At 37.3% G+C, this 27,689-nt stretch overlaps 3 protein-coding genes across 4 annotated transcripts; 1 reads left to right on the forward strand and 2 right to left on the reverse strand.

Moving 5' to 3' along the window:
• Positions 1 to 656: 656 nt before the first annotated feature.
• Positions 657 to 16,578, reverse strand: Gos28 (golgi SNAP receptor complex member Gos28). The gene is made up of 7 exons (XM_071591998.1): positions 16,521 to 16,578; positions 16,363 to 16,448; positions 16,134 to 16,239; positions 11,632 to 11,704; positions 11,378 to 11,556; positions 10,518 to 10,583; positions 657 to 1,059 (listed from the first exon to the last, which is right to left on the reverse strand). Exons 2-7 carry the CDS (start codon positions 16,397 to 16,399, stop codon positions 822 to 824), a joined length of 699 nt encoding a protein of 232 aa, XP_071448099.1. The 5' UTR covers positions 16,400 to 16,448; positions 16,521 to 16,578; the 3' UTR covers positions 657 to 821.
• A 1,191-nt stretch (positions 16,579 to 17,769) lies between these two features.
• LOC139693799 (protein C3orf33) lies at positions 17,770 to 18,913 on the reverse strand. Its single transcript, XM_071592079.1, has 4 exons — positions 18,765 to 18,913; positions 18,616 to 18,675; positions 18,238 to 18,543; positions 17,770 to 18,140 (listed from the first exon to the last, which is right to left on the reverse strand). The coding sequence occupies exons 1-4, from the start codon at positions 18,858 to 18,860 to the stop codon at positions 17,898 to 17,900; spliced, it is 705 nt and encodes a 234-aa protein (XP_071448180.1). The 5' UTR covers positions 18,861 to 18,913; the 3' UTR covers positions 17,770 to 17,897.
• A 1,096-nt stretch (positions 18,914 to 20,009) lies between these two features.
• prel (preli-like) lies at positions 20,010 to 22,011 on the forward strand. 2 transcript variants are annotated; one of them, XM_071592064.1, is made up of 4 exons: positions 20,010 to 20,194; positions 20,816 to 20,944; positions 21,018 to 21,231; positions 21,316 to 22,011. In XM_071592064.1, exons 1-4 carry the CDS (start codon positions 20,178 to 20,180, stop codon positions 21,712 to 21,714), a joined length of 759 nt encoding a protein of 252 aa, XP_071448165.1. In that variant the 5' UTR covers positions 20,010 to 20,177; the 3' UTR covers positions 21,715 to 22,011. The 2 variants fall into 2 exon arrangements, with proteins under 2 accessions (XP_071448165.1, XP_071448166.1); XM_071592065.1 differs by lacking the exon at positions 20,010 to 20,194 and adding an exon at positions 20,410 to 20,532.
• Positions 22,012 to 27,689: the final 5,678 nt, after the last annotated feature.

A 27,689-nucleotide genomic window follows, 5' to 3' on the forward strand; every position in this document is an offset into this window, starting at 1 on the left:
TGATTCATTTTGAAGGGATGTTATCTATCCCCACAGCTGTTCCTTTCAATTTCACCATCATCAAGTAAACCTACACAAGCTTGATGGCAATCCTTATAAAGGTATTCTTTTTCTGTCCAAACTGGTCTAACATCAGTGGCATATCTTAGTCCTTATTCTACCTGATCTGAATATCTGCTTCAAGCAATGTCTCCTCTATTTATGCATCTCTAATGGTTTGAATGGGTCTTCATTTCTTGGCATTCCCCTGACATACTGGATCATAACAATTTTTTCCTGTTCACCCTGAGCACATTTTATTCATTGAAAAATCAATTGGCCCTGTTTGAAAGAAAAGAATAAGTTAAGGATAATTATTAGCAAATAAAATAATAAATTTACTTCTCAACAAATTTACAGAAAGACAGGTATCCAGTATGCCAAGTGCAAACACAACTTTAACATTCATCTCCAAAGAGCTTGTATTTAAAATTGCATACCGCTTCAGAAGACACTTCTGTCATCACCCTGATGACCACAAACAACAGAAGAAATGAAAAGAGATCAAAAAGTCAAGAAATGGTGATGATGACAAGCTTATTTTCTTAAAAAAATAAATCTTTTGGTCAACAGCACTTTCCATATACCACCAGGAGAGGATATTTCGGTGCAAAGAGTTGAATCACAGGCACAGTTTAATTCATTCAAATGACAAATTCTCTCTTTCCAACTACTTGGAGCAGCTTACCCATGCCTCAATCAGTACATTTTCTTGTCAAAGTACAAATTAGGGTGGCGGTTATTAATAGATTACAGGTTATTAATATATTCAAAAATACATTTCAACGAAATGCATACAAGAAGAGAACAATTATGCACACGGCCACAACAACACCCAAAATAGCAGCGTCTCGTCTCTTGCGCAGCATTATCCTTTGGGAAATACTATTTATTAAAGGAAAGCGATTTGATAGGTCATTCATTTTTGTCTGGAACTTCTTAAATGTCAAACGTTGTGACATTAAATGCTCTCTTGTCTCAACTGCTATGCTGATTTGGTCATCAAGCAACCTCTCTGAGCTGAAATGAAAGGAACATGATGTTTGAGATCATTAATATCGTAATATCCTTAAGGTTAAATATATAAAGGCTTAGGTTGTCAGTTGATTTGAATGCCAAACAAGCCTTGTAAGCAGTGTTGGGCTCATTGCCCACTTAAGACAAATTTCATAATTTCTCATTCAGAGGATATCAAAAAATATTTTAAATTAACTAAATTGTAAACAGCTTCAGAGTATAAGTTGCCAGTCTTTCTCTGAGATTACAGTGGGGCATGATTCCATTGAACTTAGAGAATATAACAACCTTTCGGTGGTTCCAATAAGAATACTAAAATAATCAATGCCATATTAAGAACCTCAGCCACACTTAAACATTTACAAAAGACAGATAAAAGTGAGTGAGGCCAGGCAGACTTTGAGCATTACAGGCAATAACATATAGAATATGAGAGTAGATGTCTTATTAGATGAAACATCACTTGTCCATGCATATGGAAATCTTCAAAATGCCCAATTTTGGGTTTTGAAAAATCCAATAACCATCCACAACCACATTTGAACTCTCCAAATATCACCAAATGGTGTAGGTCGCCTTTTGTGCAACAGGCGATGAACTACTTTTCTCTGCAAAAGCTAACATCAATCTCCAGACAACTTGAATTGGACCAGAAACATTGAAAATAATAATGTCTTTGGTGCATTAAACACAGCTTGAGAGCATTTAAATTTCAGCACCAGGAGCGCATGTAGCACATCCTGTCATCCAAATCCACGTGAATACCAAGTAGTGGTGACTCAAGAACCACCAGCAGCACTGCTATCAGGGACATAACTTAACTATGCACTGTTCAAATAAGCATCAGTCTGTGTATCCCCCGTGCGTCAAAGACAAACCAACTAAAAACAGTTCTGGAGGCTTTGCGATTCAGAAGGAAAAGAATAGTGTTATAACTTGATCCTTATGCATCACGAAATAATTCAAGGATCTTAGCCACAATATCACCCATAGCATACTGTCACCTATCATGCTCCAAGCAGTCAAGACTTTTAAGTGTATAGTGAATGCAAAAATTTCAGAACAATAGGAGAAGACAAAGGGATTAATATATGGATTTAAATGATATTCATAATTACATACATAAATTATTTCACTTGTTCCCCAAATACCATACCAAAGTCTCTTATAATTCCAGGTTTTCCTGGCTTTTCTTTAGCATGTATGGTATATCTCAGGCACGAAATGACATCCTCTGCAGTCTTCCCAAGTGAGCCATGTTTGGCCCATGTCTTTCATATTATTCTGTCGTGTTCCAACTCACAAAAGGTGGCCAGGGAACACTTTTGGGAAGTAACCTGAAATTGTTGCTCCAGAAGCAAAGAGTGTTTTTAATGACCATGTCAATGCCTGAGCAGAAGGAGAAGGCTGATATGTAGGATTGAAGAAAATGGACCAATTCACATGGACAGTATGGCACCATTTCAGTTATTACAGGGATTGGTGATCCAGGTAAGTTTTTACATGCCATACTGAGAGGGGGCTTCCTTGTCCATGTTATGTCTGGAGAGGTTGAGCGGCACGAAAAGAAGGCCACAAACAAACACACCCAACAGCAACTTCTTTTAATGTAGTCAAAGAAGGCATTTGAGTAAATACTTTTTCATGTTACTTTAATATGCCTTGACTGTGCTTAAAGCTAACTAATGCTTCAATGTATCCTGGACGTACCTCCAGCGGTCAGCTATGAAAGAAGCCAGTGAATAAGGAGCCATGAACAGAAATCAGCAGCTCTCGACAGGGTGTGATGAGGCCTGTCCTTGGATACGATAGAAGTATCAAACAGGACAGAATCTAGCGAAGGCACCATAAATAGGGGGCTGAAAGCTGTCAATAAATATGCTTTCAATTACCCAATGGAGAGGGAAGCCAAATTTCTTCTTCATACAAGTAAAGATGAGACCACAGAAATTGGTACAGCAATACCCTTTCAACCACAGGCACAGTAACTATTACATTAACAGCTATAGTGCTGTGAGGTGGTAAGCAATGAGAAGACATGTTATTACTCTAAAGAACAGTAGCTCATAACTCTTTTCATACTTTTGTTTACAAAAGTCGAGATGGAACTCTTTTGAATAGAATATGTATCATAGAACTATAACATTAACTAACAAACAATTATACCAGAAACCAAAAGTTAATTCCTCCAATGAATCGGTTTGACTCTTCATTTATCATCACATTGTGCAAGAGCTCCAGTTAATCTTATCTTTTTGATGTGAGTAAAGAAATGGATTTAAAATATATATCTTATACAGCACTTTACAATGGGGTTTGGCTCCTTAAGAACATGTAACTAAGTGAATTGACATAAAACAAGAAAGAATTTAACACTTATTGCTCTGATAATGTCATTGATGCATTAATTGAGAATTACTAACACTAACATGGATTTGGATAAATGTATTTCACAAATTCTCTGGGCATTGGTAAAAGAGCGTGGCCACTCATTCAATAGATTCCTACTCTCATGGTTTCCACAGAGAACACGCCTACCCCTTTTTGCAATATATGGGGTTTTGGGTCTGATTAGGTATATTCTGTTGACCATTCCTCATTGCTTCAAGAGCCCATGGCATTCTCAAATTAGTTGACTTTAATTTCAATTCTTATTTCTTGCACATGAGGTGGACTAGGGGAAGCATGAACTAATCTCACAACTGTATAGACTGCCGATCTCAAAAGGCTTTATGCCCACTGATGGGCCTCCCACGGCAAGGTGAAATTGCGCAGAGAACTTTCATTAACACTTGTCCAGCACACAGCGCTGTAAGTAGACCCAGACCACCAGTGATTCAGAGTATCAAAAAGGCATTTGCCCATGGAACAGTCACATTGGAATGTGAAACATTGCTATGGTCTAGAGACACATCTTCACCTCATATTAACACTAATATTACTTGAAACTTTGTATGCAGCCCACCTAATTTGTGGAGGTGCATATCACACAAAAGCATAGCACAATGCTGGAGATGAGTCATTAAATAATTAGAGAGGGAAGTTTGATTTCATTTGTTATTATGAAACAATGTAAAAAGGAAGTGATTATGAATTTTTGCTTGTATGAATTTAGATTAAGGAAACAGCTGTTATTTGAGGTATGACTATATATTTTTGAAATTGCACTAAAAGGGAGCATTGACGGTGGAATGAGAATCAAACAGGAGCGAGAAGAGTAAAAAGGCTCAACAGGATATATTGTTCATTATCATTAGAGAATAAAAAGAAAATGGTCTAACAAGTATAAATACCAAGAAAAGAGGAGGTTCCTCACATGCTACAATAACATAAACATAAAAAACCCTCCTAGATAAATATAAAGACAAGGGGAAAATATTTCTTTGCTGGAGGATAATAAAACTCTCCTGATAATTAAAATATTTAGAGCTATATAGCTTTACATGGTTGAGTCCCAACAGTTTCTACAAATGGGGTGCTTCATGTATTTTTCGCTAGATTTACAGGTCATGCAGTTAGGAAATATTATATCATCTCAAGAGTTCCTGACCTGAACCAATTTTGATTTGTTTACCAGGTAAAACATGTGGCTTAATGGTAACAATAAGGAAATCTCAAAAGAGAAATTGTGATCAACCTATAAAAGGATAAATAATTCCCTGGGGCTAAACTTTGCCAAAGAGTGTAAAGCATTATTAGTCATTAAACATCACATTTTTTCACAGAGTTTTTATCATCATTGATTAATTTCAATGGCACCGCATCAGTTTCAAGGTCAACAACCATTTCGTAAATACACAAGTACAATTATATCACCGCTATTAAAAATGTATACGACAAACGTTTTACAGTGGACGTTTAAAGGAATTTTGAAGCTATGAAAATCATTTTCAACAAATGTGTTAACATTAGATGATATAACTGAGTTTCTATGTTTACCACTATTACCAAATGTTTTACATTCAGTGATCCTTTCACTTCCAACTCCCACTACACAATAGCATACACATGCCATCCAGAGGCCACATCATCAGCACAGGTGAGTCACTCTATTCCTTTAAACCCACCACCCATCCCTCACAAAGTAATTCACCTTATCAATGACCATTTCAAGGGAACTGTTGTAATTCATCTTGACCAAGACACTTCACGATGCCAAAACCCATCAGATGCAATAAAAGTCGACTTAAAAATGGCAAACGACAATGGGAACTCCTTTAAATCTGGATACCAGAAATTCTTGCTGAATTGCGGACTGATGTCGCATGAAAACTGGAAATGAATTGCACCAAGACAATCATGGCAAAAAATATGGAAACTAATAGATTAATATCAAAACTTTGTTTCGTCACTGATTTCTGTGAATTCATCATACAGTACAAATGTGATTTTTCTATTAATCCACAAAACAACAATTCATTCTCAGAAAAACTGCAGAAAAATTCCTATTCCAGCAAGTGACATCTTGGATTTTAATCTAAAAATGGTTAACAAATTCATCAGCAGTTAAAAGAAAGGATTAAGATGATTCATGTTCCTAAACAATGCAAGGGTGCGACGCTTGAATCCGGATAAATTTCAATTTGAATTTGCCGCCATATTGTAGTTCCCCTGGAGGTCGTGATTGGCATTCTTGAAAGCTATAGGCATCTAGTAAACAGTCATAAGCTCAAAATTGCTGAGATGTTACGTACAAGTGCGGAGTACAATCAAAGAGCCGCTATTATTGAAAGTGCTTCTGCTGGGCGTTCTCCCAGTGAAATTGTTAGATTCTTCTGGTACCCCAGATCAACTGCTTGCAATATTTTGGCTAAGTAAAATGTTTCGGAGAAGTCTGGGGAAGGTTTTGCTAACCCAGCAAGGAAATATCATTCAAGGAAACTCGTGCTGGTCTGGATTTAAGCGCTGCACCCTGTATATATATTAATTCCTTTCGATAAACCGTGAAGGAAATTTATTTTTTCAGCATGGAATGCATTTTCATATGTTATATCAAATTATGTCAGAAAAACTGACCCACTTAACGAGCGTTTTGCTTTACGAGAAAGATTCTGAAACAAATCATGCTCGTTCTCCGAGGTTCCACTGTATATGAAATATGTAAAAGAAAACAAAATAAAATCATCATGGATAATAAGATAATGTTCTTCTAATCACCAACTTAAATACAAACTCCTGCTAACTCATTATAAAAAGGGGATCAGGATGGTATGGTGGCTGATGTACTGGTTTCCTACCCAGATAACCCGGGTTCAAATTATGGAGAAGATTTTTTCAGTGGCATCCCAATCTCCACTTAAGGTGCTATGTGCAGAGCACTTTAAATGAGTATGCCATCCGTCGGATGGGACGTTCAACAGTATGACCTCTTGGCACCTTCCATTTTGAATAGGCTAATGCTGATAAATAATGCCAGGTTTCTCTCCACTCATACCCTGAAACATTCTACCCCTACGAGATTACCCACATCATTCCCTAATGGCACAAATTACTTCAGCTGTCAGTTGCCTCCCCTAATAACTGCTGCTACTACAACTACTGATTGTAAAAAGCAAAGGTGGAAGTTAAATGCCCCTAAATATTTAAAATGACAGCTAACCAAAGTTATGCATGAATGACACTTGAATATTACCAACAAAATAAAACAGAACTATTTATCCTCAATGTATGATGGTGATTACTGATTCTTCTTTCATGGACTAAAATAGAAGTGGATGGAATGGCTATATTTAGATAAGTCCACACAGTGACCATAGCCCTTGAAGCATGGCTTATTATTAAGAAACAGCAGTTGATAATGGCTTGATCATTTGCCTCTCAATATAATAGAAATAGACTCTCTGTGATTTTGCCGCGATCAGTCCTATTACAAACACGTAGAGCACATATGGAGTCATGGATGCATTAGATTTCAGCTACAGAACTGTTTTTGCTAATAGAACGGTGTTCAATTCAAAACAATGTTATTATTAGGTAATCTACCGGTTAAGGTAGGTTTTTGGATGGAAATAATTACTAATTAAATAATTTGTGACCCCTAGCAAAACACAACATCCTACTCTACATCAGGTCCCTCTTCAGCTCCGAGTACTTTCTTCCTCCCTTCATCCTGTCCAACATCCCTATTCTGTTCCTTCCCTTTCCTCGTTTGCCTAACATTCTCCCCTCAATTACAGTCTTCAACATCCTGCTGCTGGTCAAAACCCCCTTCATCCACTTTTCCTGCCTCCATAGGATTTCTCCCAACAAACCCCTCTCTTCACCCACCATACCAAGTACTTCCTCATTTCTTTTCTTCTCTGTCCATTTCACCTTCTCCATTTTTCTCCAAACCCACATTTCAAAAGCCTCCAGTCTACATCTATCCTCCTGCTTCAATGACCACGTTTCCACGCCGTAAATAGCTACGCTCCATATCAAAGTTTTTATGAGTCTTTTCGTAATATCCTTACTCAACGTCCCTGTCATCAACTCCCTCCTCCTTGTGAAAGCCTCTTTGCCTAGCCCAATTCTTCTCCTTAGGTCGCTACTACTTTAACCGTGTTGGTCCAAAACACTACCGAGATACGTAAACTGTTCTACCTGCTCTAGTTTTTGCCCTCCTATTTTAATGTTTAGCATAGCCTTTTTCTTTCTAGAAAATCTCATAACCTTTGTTTTATTAATATTGATTCTCATCCCATACCTGTCGCACTGAATTTCCAATTCACTCAGCAATGCTTGCAACCCCTTGGCTGACTGACAAACTAAAGCTTGATCATCAGCAAATCTAACTGATTTTACGAATTCCCCGCCCACTTTCATTCCTACCTCCAGTTCTTCCCAAGCCTCTTTAATCATTTCCTCTGCATACAGGTTGAACAGAAACGGTGATAATGGGCAACCCTGCCTTACACCTCTTCCTAACACTGCCCGTCCGGACTCCCCGTTCCCCACCCGCACCTGAGCAGTCTGAGACATGAACAGGTTGCGGATTAGCCTCCTTTCCCTCCAATCTATTCCTATTTTTGTCAATATACTCTTAAGTTTTTCCCAATTCACTCTATCAAATGCTTTTTTGAAATCTACGAAACAGGCAAATACCTCCTGGTTGTGTTCTATATTCCTCTAGATTAATAATCTCATTACTGCAAAGGCATCACGCGTACCTCTCCCCTTCCTAAACCCAAACTGATCATCCCCTAAGTAATCATTTGCCCTACTCTCTACCCTTTTGTTTATGATCCTGAGAACAACTTTAGCTGCGTGGGATATCAAACTTATCGTCCTGCAGTCCTCACATGATGTAGCCTTTACCTTTTTCGGAATAGGAACTAAAACTATCTCACAAAGTCTTCCGGCCAGATTCCCTCCTCATAAATACTACGGATCAGCCCATATAGCCTCTTCCTCCCACATTTTCCTAAGCATTTTAAAAGTTCCACGGGAATGTTATCCACCCAAACAGCCTTATTTAGTTTCATCTCCCTTAATGCCCTTCCTATGTCATCGTCTAGTATGCCTGGAACTAAGCTATCTTCCTCTATATCGTGCTCATTTTCTATGTCTATCTTATTTGGTCTAAGTTCTTTACTATACAGTTCTTCTATTTATTCCTTCCATCTCTCCTGGATCTTTCCTGTGTCAACTATTACCTTACCCGCCTTATCTCTAACTGTTAGCATAGATCTCCCTTTCCTACTTCCCGATAAAGATTTAACTTTGCTGTACAGCGCACCGATTTCACCCTTCCTCTGCAGACTTTCCATATCCTCGCACTGCGTCTTCCACCATGCTTCTTTTGCTTTATTTGTTGCCCGCCTCAATTCATTATTTAATTCTTTGTACTTCATTTTGCCTAACTCTGCATATACATTCTTCCAGTTTCTCCGCTCATCCATCATTGTAATCATCTCATTCGTGATCCATGGTTTCCTAGTCCTTTTAGCGTTAATGGTTCCAATAGTGTCTTTTGCGGCTTTAGAAAACCCTTCCTTGATACTTTCCCATTTTTCTTCGATAGTACTTAGCTCTTTACCATCCCCCATGATTTCCTCTATCGCCTGTTGGTACTCCTTCCTTTTCAAACCATTTAATGCTTCTACATTCCATTTTCTAACTCGCCGCCCCTGCCTTACCTTTTTGAAATGGATGCTATATTTCATAACAACTAAATTGTGGTCAGAGTCTGCATCCGCTCCCGGGAAGGTGTGCAAATTTGTCACACTGTTCCTAAACCTGTGTCTAACCAAGATATAATCTAGCTGATACCTCCCTGAGTCACCTGGCATTTTCCATGTATACCTGCGTCTTTTTGGTGTCTGAACCAAGTGTTGGTGATGACTAATCCCTGTCTCATGCAGAACTCAACTGCTTTCTCCCCTCGGTCATTCCTCGTGCCTAAACAGTAGTCCCCGACCTCATCACCATCTCTTCCTTTGCCTACCGTCGCATTCCAATCCCCCATCACTATCAAATGTTTCCCTGCAGGAACACACGCGATTATGCCCCCTAATTGTATATCCTATCCACCTCTTCTTCCTTATGGTTGCTCGGTGGCATGTATACCTGAATAATAACCAAGTTCGTTGGTTCTGCTTTCATCTCTACTAGTAGTATTCTATCCGTTACCTGCTTTATGTGGACTACGCTTCCTCCTACCTCTCCATTTAGTATTATGGCAACCCCTCGTTGGCTCTCGTCCCCACCGCTTTATATTATTCTATACTGATCACTCCAGTAATCCCCGCTATCCTTTCATCTCACCTAGCATAGACCTAAAATATCTATATTTCCCCTTTCCATCTCTCGCTTAACATTCTCCGATTTCCCTGTCCTCATCATTGTCCTAACATTCCAAGTTCCTATTCTAACTAATTTGGTCTTCTTCTCCTGCGTCTTCTGTCCTGCTGCTGCTGTTTTTCCCTTGCAGAGGTTTTGTGGGATGATGACCGTGGAAGCCTTGCCTCCCCTGCTGCCGGGCACGACACACGGCCGATTGCGCCGAGCCCCATAGTTGCCAGGACTCAAAATCTCTGTATTGTCCATCATATGAATCTTGGGAATGATAATTGAGGTGGTTTCCTGTTGCCTTCCTCAATAGTGTTTTTAACGTGACACCATCACTTCCTGGCCGCCCCACTGGGGTCAGACGCCATTACAGCTGCCTCACTGAGGAACAGACGCTGCATGGACTACCTTTCGTCTGACTCCTAACCTTCGACCTATCTGGCATGGGTGACCCTACCAGGAGCAATAATTATTACTCCCGCCAGCACAGCTCTAGGGGTCATTGGAACGCACAAGCCCTTCCACCACGTCAAGGTTGTAGTCCGGGGAAGGTCAAAACAATGTTACCTACCATAATATTATGTCACTCCTGCAGTCAAACTTTAAATATATAAATTACACAATGGGGTGAGACATTCTGCTACACCCTGCAATGAAGGAAATGTGAGAATAATGTCAAGTACATGCATTACCTCCTAATGTGTTCATTTTCCTTTAAATACAGGTCCATTCTTCTATTCAGCCCTGACCGGTAGTTGCTAAAAAGAGAATGAGGGAGAGAAGATATATAATTAATTGAAAGGAACAGACAAAACAAAATGATGACTAGTAAAAAGCACAAGCAATGTGGTACTCATGAGGAAAGTGATATATCTGAGTGACCCACCACCTAAGACATAAGTCACCAAAGAATACAACTAACTCCAAGCTTGTAACATGCTTGGATTTCATAAATACTGCTTTCAGTAATCACTATAGTGGGATAACATTTGAATGTACGATTAGGTAGCATAAATAGTTGCACACCATATTGATGTTGTGGATTGCATTTCAGAGAAAAGTTTTTGAAAGTGCTTGAAAATAAAGACGGCTGTAATTTTTTATCCCTTACTAGCTGAAATAATACCAATATTATATTCTGCCCAATAAGGTATTAACTAAAATTCATTTCCACATTCTTCATAAAATAAGGTCTCAACTTTGTATTGTGTTTTCTGACTGTGGCGACCTTGCAAAGACATACCTTCATAACGTTTAAATTGCACAGGGCCAATGAGAGGTTAAATGACAGGAAATAAATGAAAATCATTAATACTTATCAAGAACCAGGTGAATAAAATTATCATAAAATGTTTACATAATACATATATACTGGAACACTATCATATGGCCATTCAAAAAATGATCAACAGTGAAAGAAAATATATTTCAATTTTTTCTTAAGCAAATATAGCACCATTGATAGGTTTTACGGTTTTGGTTCTCAGCATGACCAATATTTCATACTCGGATAATTTTAATGAAAATTCTCAAGCCAATAACTTTTACTTACTCGATGTCCTTTCGAACACTGTTTAACAGATCTTCTCGTTCCCTTCTTGCTTGAAAATTAGCTTTGGTCTTTGTGAACTCCTGCTTGTAGTCTTGTAGGACTTCTTTATGTCTTTGTTGGGTGTAATGTTGGGTTTGCCCAGAAGAAAATTCGCCCATTTGTTCATTAATGGAAGATAACTAGAAAATAACGAAGCGAAGATGAAAGATAAATGGAATTAAAGAAGAAAAAAATATTTTTTATTAAATTCATACTTTCGATAGGAGTTGCTCCAAATCTGTCTGCATTTCCTCAAATGTGTCATCCCCAAGAAGTGGTGTAGTATCGCTGCAGCCAGGAGAGTCAACATTATTTAAAAATTATAAGAGTTGTGAAATAATACCACTTAATGAGATTTTACACACACACACATATATATATAATATGAAATAACTATGGACAAATGCAATAGGGATTCTAAAAAGAATCACTGATACTTAAACCATTAATGAATACGTTGGAGTAAACTAAATGTTACAATTTGATTCAATCACCACACAAATTCAGAATAACAATAGAGTATTAAATGTATCATTTGCCCACACAGCACACTTTGACCACTTAGAATGTACATTTTGATTTGCGATGTACAGTTCCCATCATGAATCATAATGAAATTCGGCTAGAAATTCTCATATCATCAAAAGGACATACCAACATTTACCAATTATACATCATATTTACCCTTTATAAGTAACATACATCTTTTTACAAGTGATATGTTTAACTGTTTTTATCTTCAGGTAAAAAACCAATTTTTTAAAAAACCAATTTTTCTTAAATCTTTGTTTGTATGAGCTCCCACATATCCTACTTTCCTGTTGTAATGTTTCTAGAGGAGGGAACCTCTTATTATACCTATCCATATTTGCTTCTGTCCATGTTTCTTACGCACATAATAAGATTTAAATATTGCATGTAGTTCCAAAGACAGTCTTCCTTTCATAATTACTACTATTTGCTGATTTAACCTGCAAAACATAAACCACTCATGTTCTCAGGACAGACACTGACAGCAACATATTGCCTTTTCCATTCTTTGCTCTTCCCCTCCTTTCATTGAAATGGCTCAAGTAAACTGTAAATTGCCTTAAATAGAAATGGGTCTTCTGGCAAGGGAAATGACATGCAAGTTTGACATCATGGACCCATGGGAGAAAATACTATGAGATAATGAGGGAGGCTTCATTTGGCATTTATTGTCCATACTAAAAAGACTTAGTTCTTTTCCGCAGATGTCTATTAGGTAAAATGCGTTTCGCTGACATGCAGCATCTTGCGGAAAAAACCAGTCTTCTTAGTATGGCTATTAAATAATTCCAAAAAGTGAAGCCTGAAACAGAAGAATATATTTATTGTGTTAATGGATGATGATGAAATGGTAAAGATAATTCCACCAAAGGGTATGGTTCCAATTTACGCTCGTGTTTCACAGGAGATGTCTGAAAAGAATACTGCAATCCCTTGGTTAGCCAAGGGTGAGACCATTTCATCATTAAAAATAATTATTTTCTCAGGGTATGTCAGTTTCTCCCAAAGGACATTTTGGTGGTCCACAAGAACATGCATATTTTGCATCACCAGTTCTGAATTAAGAAAGAAATGCTGTTCAGTCAAACTGAGAGAAGGTTTTGACCTTTTGAATTTGACTGTGACTTCGGAAACTTAATCATTTCAGACCATTTACACACAATCTCCGTCCTGTATATACTGTCATGGCCACTGACAGATTCGACCATCAGAGTAGAAAAACATATACACATCATAATAATTTCCCTATCCTGTCTTTCAGCAAAAATTATTTTAAGACACACAGTTTCAGGACATTTATTTTGTTAAGGTGAATTAATTCCTCTTCAAACTCCAACCTTGCGGCGTCTTTCAAGTTCCTGCCCTCTCTAAGAAATACTCTGGGTACTACATAAAACGATTGACTACCCCATTACTTTAATGCTGGCGAGTTAATTTGAAAAACTTATCATTTGACAAAGTGTCTCATAGTAAGCTACTCTCAAAGTTAACAGTCAATGTGAGAAATAAAAATACCAAATGCTTGATTATACTCTTTGTAAATAACAATGTACGAAGGATTGTCATAGATTGTGTTACTGGTAATGCAGCCATTTACATTAGGTGCTACCAATCACACTTTTTCTCCTTCTTACAATAATGACATTAACAATACGGTCAATTGTACATGTACCTTATTTCCCAGCAGGGTAACATCCTTCCCTGCCAACCCAGAGGCGATCTGTTTCATCCCAGCCATGGTGGATTTTTCTCAACCCAGAGCTTGGGTGTTTGTAAATGTTTCTATTGTTATATCATTGTTAAAAGCCCAATGTAAAGGCCAAAGTGTGGTTTTCAGATTAATACAAAATAAATAAATAAATTTGCTGACAATGCAGTTGTTTACGAAGCAATTTAGCAGAAAATTAAGATTAATGATAACAAGTGAGTTCTAATAAAACATGAAAAGAGTGAAGGTAAAATGGTGACACTATCTTTTACTAGTCAGGCCTCAATAAATATTTACCTCTAGTATTTAGGATCCTCACAAAATCAGTTCACCCGCCAAATTATATTGTTTGCAGTGAAGAGAGCTAGATTTATGAAATATTATCTTAGTAGGCCTAGAAACATGACTAGATCACTGGAGGAACAAGGCTGGACAACACTCACATGCCATTAGTTAAATCACGCATTACATTTATTTCATAGATCGCTAGAAGGTCTTATTTGCAATTGTTAACATGCATTAACAATCCCATCACACACTATAGCATGAAAGAGATCATGAAAATAAGATGAGAGAGATAAACTGCCCAACCAACAGATTAAAATAAATATTTCCCCGAGACTAAAAAGGGATGTAAAAATTGTCTCCATTACTTGAACTATCTCACATTTCTATTAGTAAGTATCATTTGCACTTAGTTTTGATGTTCCATGCCTGAAGTGGAATCATCCTCTGCCACAAAACCTAAGCGTGGCTTAATGGGTAATATGCAGATGAACTCCAACATCACAGTCGAGATTCTTCCCATCCGGAAATTAGTCGCAAAGGAAAATAAATAACACACTCTTTTTCCTGCCTCTTATATCGACTTCTTTGGTTGGTGTTGACTTTCAGGTAGGTACATCATACAGGTAGTTTAGATGCCACACACACAATGTGGTCATAGAATAAGAGCTAGAACACACAATCAATCCCATCCAAGTTGATGCTTTCAACTGCTTTACATACTTCCATCATTTGTATCTTTCTTATTTAATCCCCTTAATATTTAGAATCTATCATTCAGCAGCATGTGGAGTACATAGAAAAATATTTGCAGAGGTGCCAAAAATATAGTTTTATAAAATCCCCTGAGACTACAGCAGTATAGAAGGGAAGGTTATGCATTCCATAATAAAAATCTAATCTAATAACTAAATGCTGCGGCAATGGAGTTCTTGAGGAATTTATGCGGTAAAATAGCGAGGAATGAGTGGGCTATGTAAGAATATGCTATGCTGGCTTCGTGGAACTATGAGAATGGATGATTGTCACTATAGAAATCACCCAACATAGAGAAGAGAAGAGAAAATGGTTTGACCACTCGAGTCATGCGGGTGATTTGTTTCATGTTTATCGATAGGGGGATATTAGGAGTAGCTGGAACAGAGCAGGATATATAACAGAATGCTTGAATCTGGCAGAAAAAGAGTAGAGTACGAACAAAATTAGAAAATGTTTAGTAATTTGCCTGACAACCTAGAATAAACTTTTTACTAAGCCCAGCTATAAAGAGAATGATGTGGAACGTAACTAACATTTTAAAATGAAATTCGAATATTTAATACGGTTTCATCAAGCGCTTGAATTAAGTGACACATTTCTACACGAATACCATTAACACAAGTGTATCTCTGTTTGCTTCTAATAACGAGTTGAAAATTTGGGTTGGGGTCGAACCAATTAACTAAAGTTATGGATTGAGTTCCCCATGTTTGGGTGATATATGACAAAAATTTCTTCAAAGTTATACAACCAGGCTTGAAAGAACTATTCAAGTCATTCATACCATCTAAAATTTCGGAAAGGTAATAATCCGAATTTCACTCACGACTTCGGTTTTTTGTGGAAATACGTTTGTTATACGTAGTATACTTCATATTCGCACTAAAAATATTTTCAATATTTAATCCTAATATTCATGAAATCTGTATTCTTCCTGAAAAAGTAATACAAGAACTGTCGAAACTGGGTAATCGGGACTGCAATACACAGCATGGGACCCTTGAAATAGCCTTGGTGATAGCTATCCAATCCTCATCGATATACGCTAATTGATCCTCACCAAATCCTTTTCTAGTTCCTGTGCGTCGTCTCTGTTATACCGACCGTAATATTCCACTTGCAACTTCTTAGAATGGCCATGGAATTAGTCTACAAAATCTAGTCAAGAACATCATAGGGAAATGTTGAATCCTCAGCGGATTTACCTTTATCTACAGCAGATTCTATATTTCCCCGAACACTTCAGAGGAAGTACATAGAAGTTCCCAAGAATACATCTGGGTAAACCCTTTAATTATCTTTGGTCACTCAATTGCTGTGTGGACTCTATTCCACTAATTTAGAAGAAATGGCAATTGCTTACGTGGAGTAACTAAAACTAAATAAAAGGTAAGTACCGTATTAAGACATGGAAAAGGCGTTACCCTCTATTACCTTCCCGTTTGATACGACGCTCCTCGATGTCCAGCACCCAATTTACTGAAGGACACTAGTTTTAGGTCGATCTCATTTTCAAGTTGCCTTGCTATTTTTCTTAGCTCTTAGGAAATATAATGATAAAAACATGATTCAACGAGGAATTAATTCGAATTCAAATAACAAAAGATTAATTCACAAATGTCAATATGAAACTAAATTGGGAAATATAATTCCTTTTATTTACCTTCCCAAGACATTCTTTCCCCTTGAGAGGTCTCCATAATTATTTCGTCATACGAAGTCCTTTCAGTTAGTAAGCTGCATTAAAAACTTAATGGAGAATGTCTCATTTAGCAGCTACACGACCAAAGTAATTTATCAACTTAAACCCTAAACATTTACCTTTGAAATCACATGAACATTCATAAATTAGTGACAAACATACAACTTCTCATTCCGATCTTCAACTGTCACAGAATAGTTTTAATACGGACCCAATGATCGCAACGCCAATGTTCGTTTGGTAGCGGTGTCATTCGAATTTATCCCAACGCTTCTGAAAAAATGAGGCCCGATACCAGAAGTATTTCATTTACTTGGCATGCAGGTATTCAGAACGTAGAAAATGCGGCCAATAATCACCGTGTCCGAAGAAGAATACAGGATTGTTTTGAAAATGAACAGTCTACCCCATTCAAAAATGAGCGATCACTGAGAAGTGCCATCACAAACTTTACGTTGCCGTCAGTAAGTGTGCAGCCCAGACAAGCCATTCGTGAAGGAGCAGAAAAACTGTCAAAAACGTTCAGAGAGGTCCGAACTACATTTGGAACACTTTCTCAGGTACGTAATTTGCTGGTTCTGGCAATACTTAATTGATATTCATTCAAATTATTTTATTAATTAAATGAGTGACGTTAATTGTTTCAGAAACTGAGAAGGTCGACAAGACGTCGAGTTCCATTAAGGAATGAGCAGTCTCCCCGTACACCGTTCAATACTCCTCAATCAAGATCTCGCGAAATGCTCGGTCGGACACCGACGAAACTCTACAGTCCATTTGACATTGAATCGCCAATACGTTCTTTCCCAGATAATAGTGTCAAGTTTTGTGAACACTCACGAAGGTACTGCCAAGTAATTTAAACGGGTGGTTTAAGTTGGCGCAATCCACGAAAAATGTGGAGTTGTTTGAAATATTTAATATATCTTGTTCGATTGCAGGAGAACTCCTCTGAGAAGCTGCCAGAACACTACTTCAGTTGATTCGAGACTAAACCATACTGCCAACTCACGACATGCATTATTCTCGAGGAATAAGTCTCCTCGAATGCAGATTTTGTACAATAACGAAGTTCGACGTTGACCCTTTTTATTTTCTTTACAAGCCAAAAAGTATGTATAGGCCGATTTTGTATTATTTATCCAAAGAGGCAGCTGTACTGTATCTGCAGCTTCCAGTGACAAGACTATTATATGGCATAATTTTACTACAACAGTAATTGTATTACACTTGTCGTATGCCACGTTTCAGTATTTATTTTATATCATTATATGTTATATTGTAACATCAAGTAAAGGCATCTACCCTTGCTACATTGTCATCATGTATTCCAAAGACAAAGCATAATAAAACACGACTTGCAGTTCATAATGTTCATTATTTTTTAATCCATAATACAATATCTCGTATTTATCTAGCACAAGTCAACAGGAGCTTTTATTTACAAGAAATGACAAACTACCTGAAGGCACATTTAGTAAAAGTACCGAATCATCTCAGGTCCAGGAAACTGCCCAAGATTTCTTCCTGTTCATTCTTGACCACAACTTGTACCAATATTGATATAAGACACTCCCCCCTCCCATCCACATCCCTATCCCTCGTTTTTCCGCCTTATTTTCAGCCTGTAATAACTTTTTGTAATAATTCTTGTAGTATTTATTCTGGGCCAACGCCAAGTCAAATGCTGACACTGAAGCAAATCCCAAGGAAACTAAGTTTAACCCAACATCATTAGTCTGAAAATAATACCACATCCTCTGTTAATATTAAAAAAAAACAAAATTGTCTGTAATAATTTTGTTGATATACCCGAATACTTCCTCAAAAACTTACATTTCTAGTAACGATGCAGTGGACAAAATTTGGACTGGCTTTCATCAAAGTGAATGACACTTCTTTGCCAACTAATAAATAATGCATCCATGCTAGGCCATTGGGTCCAATGTCGGTGCCAACGGGCTTAATAGGCAAGCCTGATTTAGAATCTTCAGCTCTTGTCAATGATATTATCGGGTTGTGCTCCACAATCAATATCGGTGAATCACTTGTCGGTTCAACTCTTATGACTCTACCACTGAAGCACATGTTTTTTTCGAGAAAGCTTGAAGGAATGTCTCGAGGAGTTCTAAACCTAAGAAACTGATGTGAACAAGTTTCATTTAGTGAGAACTATGAACAATAATTACACTAGGAATTCATAGGAATACTCACTGGTCTCACAGTTTTCAATGCTAATCCCAGGGTAACTAATCCCAAGGAATAAAGGCCAAACTGAAAATATAAGTCACTGAACTGTAAGTAGATCAGGGAAAAAATTACACAAATGTCAGCCGGTATCTAGCAAGGACTTAGCTTCATACTTCAACACCGTAAGTATTCCCTTCCCATAGTGCCACGAGCGTTTGAAAACGGCTACCATTAGGACTATTATATCCATTGGTCTGCTTCGAAGTCATTGTTTTCCTGGATCATAACACCCACATATCGAGAACGAAATGACTAAATTCGATTCGCTGAACGATCTTCTTTTACTTATGAAAGGACGGAGACTGCTAAATAGCGGTAGTTTCAAACCTCGTTACTCACGTAGGAACCACATAGTCCTAGACCTATTCCACTTTTACCAACGGTGGGCATGTAATTCACTGTATATAATTTGATTGTAGTAGTTGATATGGGTATACCATATCCATTTGATGATAATTGATGCCAGAAAACTATAAACCAAAGGGTGTTATAAGAACTGGAAACCAGAAAAGGATTATCGGTTAATGTAAATCCCGTCAATCATCAAATCTTCATTTACCCCCCGCTAATGACATACCTCGACTCGTCATAAAGTTCAAATTAGCGCCTTATTGGATTGGTTCCCCCTCGTTGACTTAAATATCTTAATGTGAATTGTAGGATACCAATTGCTAAGACAAGTTCCTCTCGTTCACTCGCCCATGCCACGTAAAAGAGGTGTTTAAAAATGTGCCAGAGATACTATCTATTGATGGAGACGTTAAAGCAACGCATGATTCTTTTTTATTTCCCCCAGAATAAACAAGTTTAACATCAGTTAATTTGTTTATTTATAACATTAGTAGATGTACACTGAACTTCTAGTTTCTGCCTCCGGTTTCTCTTTTAGTCTACGACTAACTGATAAAATAGTAGCAATAAGGTAATGACAAGATGGTTGTGAGAAGTTCGGGTCCCGGCGCATCACTGAGAAGGGCCAGAACTTTCCTTGGATCCCGAGTTCCTTTGTATTGTCATGGATGAAAGAGCTATAATCTACATTCGTGGGCATACTATTACAAGCAGTAGCATTTTACCCAAAACGCTGATACCTTTCCGAGGTTACGGTTCAATGAAGTATTTCGATAACATGCAAAGAAATTTTAATATTCAGATTACAAAATATAAACAATTTTTAACATTTTTGTACAGTAGTAAAATAATTAAAATGTTTCAAGCCCTGCGTCCTAGTTCTTGTTTCCATGCGCGATTCACTTTCTTCCCTGCTTTTTCTTTAATGCTGTCAGCCGCAATAGCGACGATAAGCGGCTTGTGAACTGTAAGAGTGAATCGTATGAACCGCCTGCTCGAGTAATAATATATAATACATGGCGTTAACGTAATCAGGGACCGTACAGGCTAAATGCCAAATACAAACTATCGTGACCATCTTGTGGCATCCACAGCAGTTCTCTACGTAGGTAATATAAATAACAATCTGCCCCATGGGGTCAGATCGTATGTATTTAGCCACCATGAAGTGATATATGGAATCAGACCATAGGTATTTATTTACCACCTTACAGATATTATTAATATAACTTTTTGGAAAAATAATATTTTTATTTGACTGATGATCGTTAACGTACGACTCACACGACGTATAAGATGCGTGAAATTGCATTAATTATGTCCATCAACGACAAGATGGCTTTTTGTTTTTTTACCTACTCTCGGCCACTTTCGTTTTTTTCTCGATGAGTTTCCCTTTCTCGACAGTAGTTGGCACAGCGTGCCATCTCTACGCACTGAGAAGTGTTTTCCAAAATGGACTTAATCCATGCGATTTTCCCTTGAATTTCGAATGGAACAGATGAAAAGTTGATTCAATACATAATTACTGTGAGTATACATAAGAAATCAGAAAGTGTCCGTAGTGATCGTTATTTATAGAAACACCGGCAGGTGTTGATTAGTTTCTGACCCATATTGACATGCTATAGTTATTTCTTATCCAAAATATCCTTCTGTTGTTTGTATTATATGTACAACTATATTTTAGTTCTGACATCATAATTTTCCAAACGAAGTTGTATTAAACTTCTGAAATGTGATATTTTACTATGCGACCAATCAATTGTATTAATTCGAAGAGTAATTCTGTCGTTCATACCTGTCTTTCTAGGTCCATATTTCCAACTTCTCAGTCAAATTCCTACAAGATGGTTAAGTATTTCGAAAATTCTTTCATATTCCAATTTAAGTGGGACCAAGTGGTTCAGGGATTTTGGAAACGGTATCCAAACCCAGAAAGGTGGGTGTAAATGCTTCGTGTGGATAAGGTATTCAAGTATTTATTCTCTCATTGTTGCAATTTTATATTTTAGTAATCACGTCCTAACCGAAGATACGATTTGTCGGGAGATTCGGGGTTATAAACTATTTTCAAAGAGGCTTCTGACCAAAACGAATCGCGTGCCGAAATGGGGGGAACACTTTGTCGGAGCTCGTATTGTACGAATCATCGAGGAATCCATCGTAGATCCTAAAAAGAAAGTTATGGTTACATACACGAGAAACATAGGGTACACTAGGGTAATGGTGAGTCATTTTAGCGGAGACATTGACATTATATGAACATGTTATTCATTTGGTATCCTCACTGGTTAATTATTCACTTTACAGAGTGTGGTGGAAAAAGTGGTGTACCAAGAAAGTCGAGAGAATCCACAGTGGACTGTTGCCAAACGATCTGCCTGGGTTGACTCTCAGCTATATGGATTCAGAAGTGCGATAGAAGCATTTGGACTTGAGAGGCTCAGAAAAAATTGCCGAAGAATGAATTCGGGTTTTGAGTACATTCTGAAAGCACTTTTTTCTGGAAATATTACAATAAATAATGGAGTCGTTATCAATGACGGACCTTCTCTTTCCGAAGGGCCTACTAAGTTCGGGGCTTTGAATGACGACAGGAAGGGAAGGCTCAAGGATGCGGCCCGGGAAACTGCGAAGAAGGCAGCTGAACTTGCTAAGTCAAAAGCGAGGCCTGTTTTCGCACAATGTCAGCCTGGTGATGCAAGTTAACAAGTTCAAATACAGCTTTCTTTGAACAGCATTTGTTGTATTCCAATAATTTGATATTCTGTTGCATCAGTTGCGAAAATGTTAGCTTAATTGGAGTGGAAAGTTGTAGATATAAATTTGGGACGATTAAAATATTTGCCTTCCATGTAGAGAATGCAATTATTGAATAATTTTTTTTTAATGTACATAGTTGTTTAAAGAGTGAATATTGAGTTGATCTCTTGGGTATGTGACGTTTGTACCATTTGCTGAAGTCGCAGCAATGTCTTCGTTAATAAAATTCCTTTTAAAGTGTTATGTCTGAGTGCTTTAATGGATTAACACTGCTGTTTTTGAAGCAAGTCCATAATTTTTATTTAAGTTAAAAATTCTTTACCTCTTCAATCCATCCAGAATTTGTGAAATTGATGTATTGGAAACAATGTGACCAAAACACTAATTTCATAACGTGTGGAATATTAGTTATGTAAATATATTGCGTGTGCAAACAAGACTTAATTGTCTAGGATTTAATGGAGATAATTTTCAACGGATGGCCAAGACATTTTTTGGAAACGACCATAATCCAGTCCCCTATATCTCTGGTTTCCTCCACGGTGTACATCTGTAGAAGACATGTTAATAATAGAGCCTTGTAGCGTTTTTGGGCATTATAATTCCCCTAAGGAGTCATATGTGATTAAAACGCTGACCATCACTCTGATGTTTTTTCCAGACTTAAGGGCTCAAGAATGAGTCCTATATGCTTCAGTGGCAGGACATTTCATGAGGAATAAAGCCTACGATAATAAATAATTGTCCTGCTCGTTGATATTTCACTATCAATGATTGGCAAGTTGAATCCCAGAGTCGAGCATGTGATAGTGCTGACAACTAGCTCATGAGATGCCGAGAAAAACACTTTAATAACCAACTTCATCCATTTACTTTGTTCTAGCAACACGAAGAAACAAATTCTCCTAAAATATCAATGGGACACATAAAATCTTTGATTTTTTTAATGTGAGACCACTCTGTCTCATGAGAAATTGAAACTCTCTTGGCTGAGTGGCTTTTACTTCTTAAATTGGAATAGCCTAGGAATTTACATCATGGGAAAGTCGGGGAATTTCAAAAATTAATTGAAAAATTAAATTTGATATCATAACACAAAATGCAAGCACCAACCAGCAAAATAATTAACGAGTATTTTCCTCTATCAAACTTAGCATAGGTGTAACTTAGAGCTAGTGGCAAAGTTTTACAGTGTTCTGAACCTGCAGAATAATGGTTTTTATATTTCAAACGTATTTGTTCAAAAACATATTTTTATCAATCCCCCTAAATTGCTGACTTGTTCTTCTGAAATTTTTGACCGCCCATTTTTCACAACATTCCAGTAAGCCACGCTTGTGAACCGCCCATTGGGCTGCGGCACCAGATATCAAGCAATGTAAACCCCAAAGTCAGGACTGCTTCTTCTTCTCAACCTTTGCATTAACCAATACACATGTACACTGTAAACAAATCAATTCAACTGAAATTATCTAGTTGTAACTCTCCCCGAGCATTAGGGCCAATGTGAAAAATGGGTTACTCAAGAAAACGTAAATTGTGCAAATAAATAAGTAACAATGTTTGAGTGATTCAGTATGTGATACTGATACATGACATACAATGTTACTTTTACCATTTTTTATTCTCAACTGACAACAGAATAGTTAAATCAAACCAAGCTGAAAAATAATCCATAATTTGAAAAGAATTCTTTGACCTACTTCATCCAAACACTAAGAAACTCCTATGAAGATACAAATATTATATTATACAAAAGGCTGAATCATGATTGATCAATATTCATTACTCACTACATTTGCAACAGCTCTTGAGCTGCAGCAAAACGAAGTCTATGAAGATGGAAAATAATGACTTTTAACTCTATAATTGGTAACAATATCCAACAAGTAAGATCTGGTGCTTTCCCGGCGTATTTGATTCGTGAAGGATTCTCGGGTCTTCCACCGGGTCAAGGGTTCCATATTGGCCGACGTTTCGATGCCCGACTCGTGCATCGTCTTCAGGGTTGATGGCTGCCATTCCGTATTTGGCCGTCTTATATACCTGAGCTCCCGCCTCAGGTGACCTGTGATTGGCCCGCGGAGGGGGGACCTCCTGATTGGTCGCCGGGCAGTTGTGGTCTGTTCCTTCCTTTCTTTACTTGGTTTAGCACCGGTTTCCATGCATTGCTGAGGGAATAGCCGGAATCCCTATTGAAATTATGTCCTGCCATAATACGGAATGGCAGCCATCAACCCTGAAGACGATGCACGAGTCGGGCATCGAAACGTCGGCCAATATGGAACCCTTGACCCGGTGGAAGACCCAAGAATCCTTCACGAATATCCAACAATGCAATGCATAGCTTAAGTCTACTATGTTTATACCAAATGCCCTTCTTACATACTCTAGACCATTCCTGCATTACAAGCATTGATAGTATTCACCCACCTTTACGCTCTTAAAAGTATGTATACCTACTGTGTTTCTGGGATGACAAGTTGTGATCCATAATTGAATTTCAAATTAGAAATACAGGAAAAAAATTAACAAAGTTTACCGGTGCATTCCAAGGAATCTGTCAATAATGCTGTGGTCCAATTTTAAATGTCAATTATTTCAGTGTTGAAAAGTATGCATCTGTTTCTTATATAGATAAATACATCACATGCTATTCAAAATGGTTTAGCAATCTAAAAAAGACCTATAATTTGCCAAGAAGTACTCTCTCAAAAAGAATACATTAAATGTGTCCTATGCCATGGAAAATGTTGTGAAAGTAAATGTGCGAGTAAAATAATTTCTAGAGGAAGCTACAAGACTTTACATGCATTCCATTGAGGTCTTTAGGAAATCATAAAAAGATTATGGAACTATGTACATTCACTATCTTTAACTATGATGCTGTTTCCAATTTGCTTGCTGAATATTATGAAGTCTTTAAACCAGCCATTCACTATTACTGGCTGTAGTCTAAATTACTTTCATAACTCTCAATCTGCACACTCTCTGTCTCAGAGGATGTACTCATACAAATGCAAACATTAACAATGCAATATATCATTCCTCCTCTCTTACCAACTACCCAACTAGTCACTCATTAAAATATTTAATCAGCTATTAGAATCTGGTACTTTCCCCACTTAATTAATGATCAGTTCAAGACAGTACGTAACTCGCAAAACAAGTCTCATCACTATTTATAGACCAATTGTAACTATATATAATAACAACAACAAAGTTTGGAAAGTTTTTAGTAACTATGTGCATGTTACATACAGCCCATGTTCATGGGTTTGTGCCAAACATTTACGAGCATTATTTCTTTTATGCATCTTAATTGAGCCTGTCTTTGCCCCTTTTTGACGTGCCTTATATCATGTACATACACCACCTGGTATTTTTGTATTGCGGTTTCTGGGCAAATAAAAAGTAATGATAATATGGTTCCCTAACTTTCAAGAATATCATTCTACTTCAACAGCATAGGTTTACCTCCCACTCTGCAATAAGCCCCTCTTTATCTCTGTACACTTTCTTCCTCCATTCCATCCAACATCCCTATCCCATTCCTGCCCAACATTCTCCTCTCTATCACAGTCTTCAACATCCTTATCCTATTCCTGCTGAACAATCTTCCCTCTATCAACATTCCACTACCATAAATCTCCCTTTCATCCATTTTCCTTGCCTCCATAAGACTTCTCCCAACAATCCCCACTGCACCATACCTAGCACTTCATTTGTTTTTCTATCGGTCAATTTCACTTTCTCTATCCTTCTCCACACTCACATTTCATAAGCCTCCAACCTATGGCTGTCATCCTGCTTCAATGACAATGTTTCCACACCGTACATAATTACACTCTATATCATAGTTTTAATGAACTTTTTCATTACGTCCTTAAAATTTTTCACTGGGAATACAGTTGACTTCTTCCATGGTTTGGCAAATCTTTTGTAAAGATAACTTTAACAGGTTAATGTCAATCAAAGGTCTTCAATCTTAGAACAAGTTTTTAGTACAAATTCCCAATTATCACCTTGTACCTTTTTATCCATGATAATGATTGAAAATGTCAACTTGATTTTTTAATCCCTTCCGAGTACACTGGACCCACTCCTCATACAGCATAAATAATAATTATTATTATTGAGTATCAAAGACTTACCTGTACAAAAAAATAGTCACTCAACCCTTTTCTAACACAATTCTCACCAAAACAGCTTGTGCCTAGACTAGAAGGGTAATAATATGATGAAATTTAATCTCTAAGCAAAACTGATCAGTAGACCATACCACATAATAAAATTGAGACAAGCAGTTTGCTCACAAATAGGGAGTTAAATTTAAGCTGAAAATTTTGTCGGGTATTTAGAGGTGAAATGAAGCCTTAACAATCTTCTTGCCGTAAAGAATAAACCCATCAGATGCACTGTTGCATTAGACACCCTGATTTTTCAGACCAGAATTTACGAGAACTACTTGGGTCAGATAACAAGGATACAATTATTTTGATGTTAACACAATATGAAGAAAATTGAATAGCAACATTGCACAATTAGAAACTGCAAGCACATAATAGAATCCAGGAAATTTGTCATCACTGGGCCAAAACATTTTTCAGCTGCACTGACTCATAACAGTAATATTTGAGACATTTTTAATACCCACAACCCTTCCTATACCTGACGCAGGGACAAAATAATAATAGTATTTTTCTGGCGAATCAGCTTGTTCTTATTAGACAACGTCATACCAGTTCACCTCCATAGGTAAGATGCAGACTGGTTTTAGAGTGCATTTAGGAGTAAAAAAAAGAGCATCTTATGGGAAAGGAAATATGGTAATTGCTTTTTTGGCGAGTATGCCAAGGCATTTGTGGAATGAAAATTAAATCCATAAGGATACACAGGGTATTCTCTGTTCATGCAATTCAAGGCATATCAGAGTAAGTATTCTTAATGTATTTTTATCGAGGTGCCAAAGACATATTTTCCAAAATCAGTCCACTGGCTCTCCATGGTTATTACTTTAGTGCCATAAGTTTGGAACTTCCTTCCAATATGAAATAACCATTAGTGGTTATGAGAAACTTACATTAATAATTCCCAATAAATCATGGATTCAGGTTATCGCCTAACTGAAAGTATGAAACAGAGTCGGAGATTCACTCATCGTTTTATTTACAACCTGTGTACATAGACGCTGTACAAATTCAAAGAAATGTTGGCCAAAGGAAAGTTTCAATCATTAGCATGTCACACACCTCAAATGAGAGATGTGAACCCTGCATACAAGTGACTGAATACCGAGAGACTAATAACCCACATGCTCTCTACCAATTAAATGAGCAATGCACTCCTCAGCCACAGAGATGCCTCTAACCTGCTACACAATAAAGTTTTAGGAGGTAAAACAATGCAAACTTGCCCAAGGGAGTTGCATTTTTGCTTGCTTTTTCTTTACATATATTGTGGATAACCATTAGATTTACATAAGCTTCAAATTTTGTCAGGTTATCATCATTTGACAACAATTCTTGTAGCGCTGCCCACTACTGGAATGCATTTAATCACCGGAGTATCTTCAGGCAGTTGGCACTGAATTCTCTGATTAAGAATAACAATGATTTGTGCACCAGGGTGACTTTATAAATTTGAGCCTCACGAAATAAATGTCCACCCAAAGACAATTTCACAATAATAAATGGACAAGGCAAAGCAAAACATAACCAACAATGATGTGAATGTTTATGTGGTCTTCTTGGCCACTCTCTGCATCCAATGCTTTCACCCAAACCCAAAATGATATTCATAAAATATGAAAAATCACAACCAGTTTTCTTGAGAAGGTAAATATATGCTCTACAGATTTTATCATAGAAATTAGAAGGTTATAAACACACTGCTCTAATTCTAAGAAACATAACTAAGAT

The sequence above is a fragment of the Hetaerina americana genome, unplaced genomic scaffold, assembly GCF_022747635.1.
Source record: "Hetaerina americana unplaced genomic scaffold, ioHetAmer1.1.p SCAF_5, whole genome shotgun sequence".
In the NCBI taxonomy this organism is placed as follows: domain Eukaryota; kingdom Metazoa; phylum Arthropoda; class Insecta; order Odonata; family Calopterygidae; genus Hetaerina; species Hetaerina americana.

Excerpts from the sequence above, each read along its gene's own strand:
- Gos28 (XM_071591998.1), bottom strand. The coding sequence starts at position 16,399 with ATGGAGACCTCTCAAGGGGAAAGAATGTCTTGGGAAG. Across the intron at positions 16,240-16,362 it reads GGAAAGAATGTCTTGGGAAG|AGCTAAGAAAAATAGCAAGG; the intron begins GTAAATAAAAGG and ends ATATTTCCTAAG. Across the intron at positions 11,705-16,133 it reads GCGTCGTATCAAACGGGAAG|CGATACTACACCACTTCTTG; the intron begins GTAATAGAGGGT and ends TCCTGGCTGCAG.
- LOC139693799 (XM_071592079.1), bottom strand. The coding sequence starts at position 18,860 with ATGACTTCGAAGCAGACCAATGGATATAATAGTCCTAATGGTAGCCGT. Across the intron at positions 18,676-18,764 it reads GGAATACTTACGGTGTTGAA|TTTGGCCTTTATTCCTTGGG; the intron begins GTATGAAGCTAA and ends TTATATTTTCAG. Across the intron at positions 18,544-18,615 it reads CATTGAAAACTGTGAGACCA|TTTCTTAGGTTTAGAACTCC; the intron begins GTGAGTATTCCT and ends TGTTCACATCAG.
- prel (XM_071592064.1), top strand. Across the intron at positions 20,945-21,017 it reads CGGTATCCAAACCCAGAAAG|TAATCACGTCCTAACCGAAG; the intron begins GTGGGTGTAAAT and ends TTTATATTTTAG. Across the intron at positions 21,232-21,315 it reads TAGGGTACACTAGGGTAATG|AGTGTGGTGGAAAAAGTGGT; the intron begins GTGAGTCATTTT and ends TTCACTTTACAG.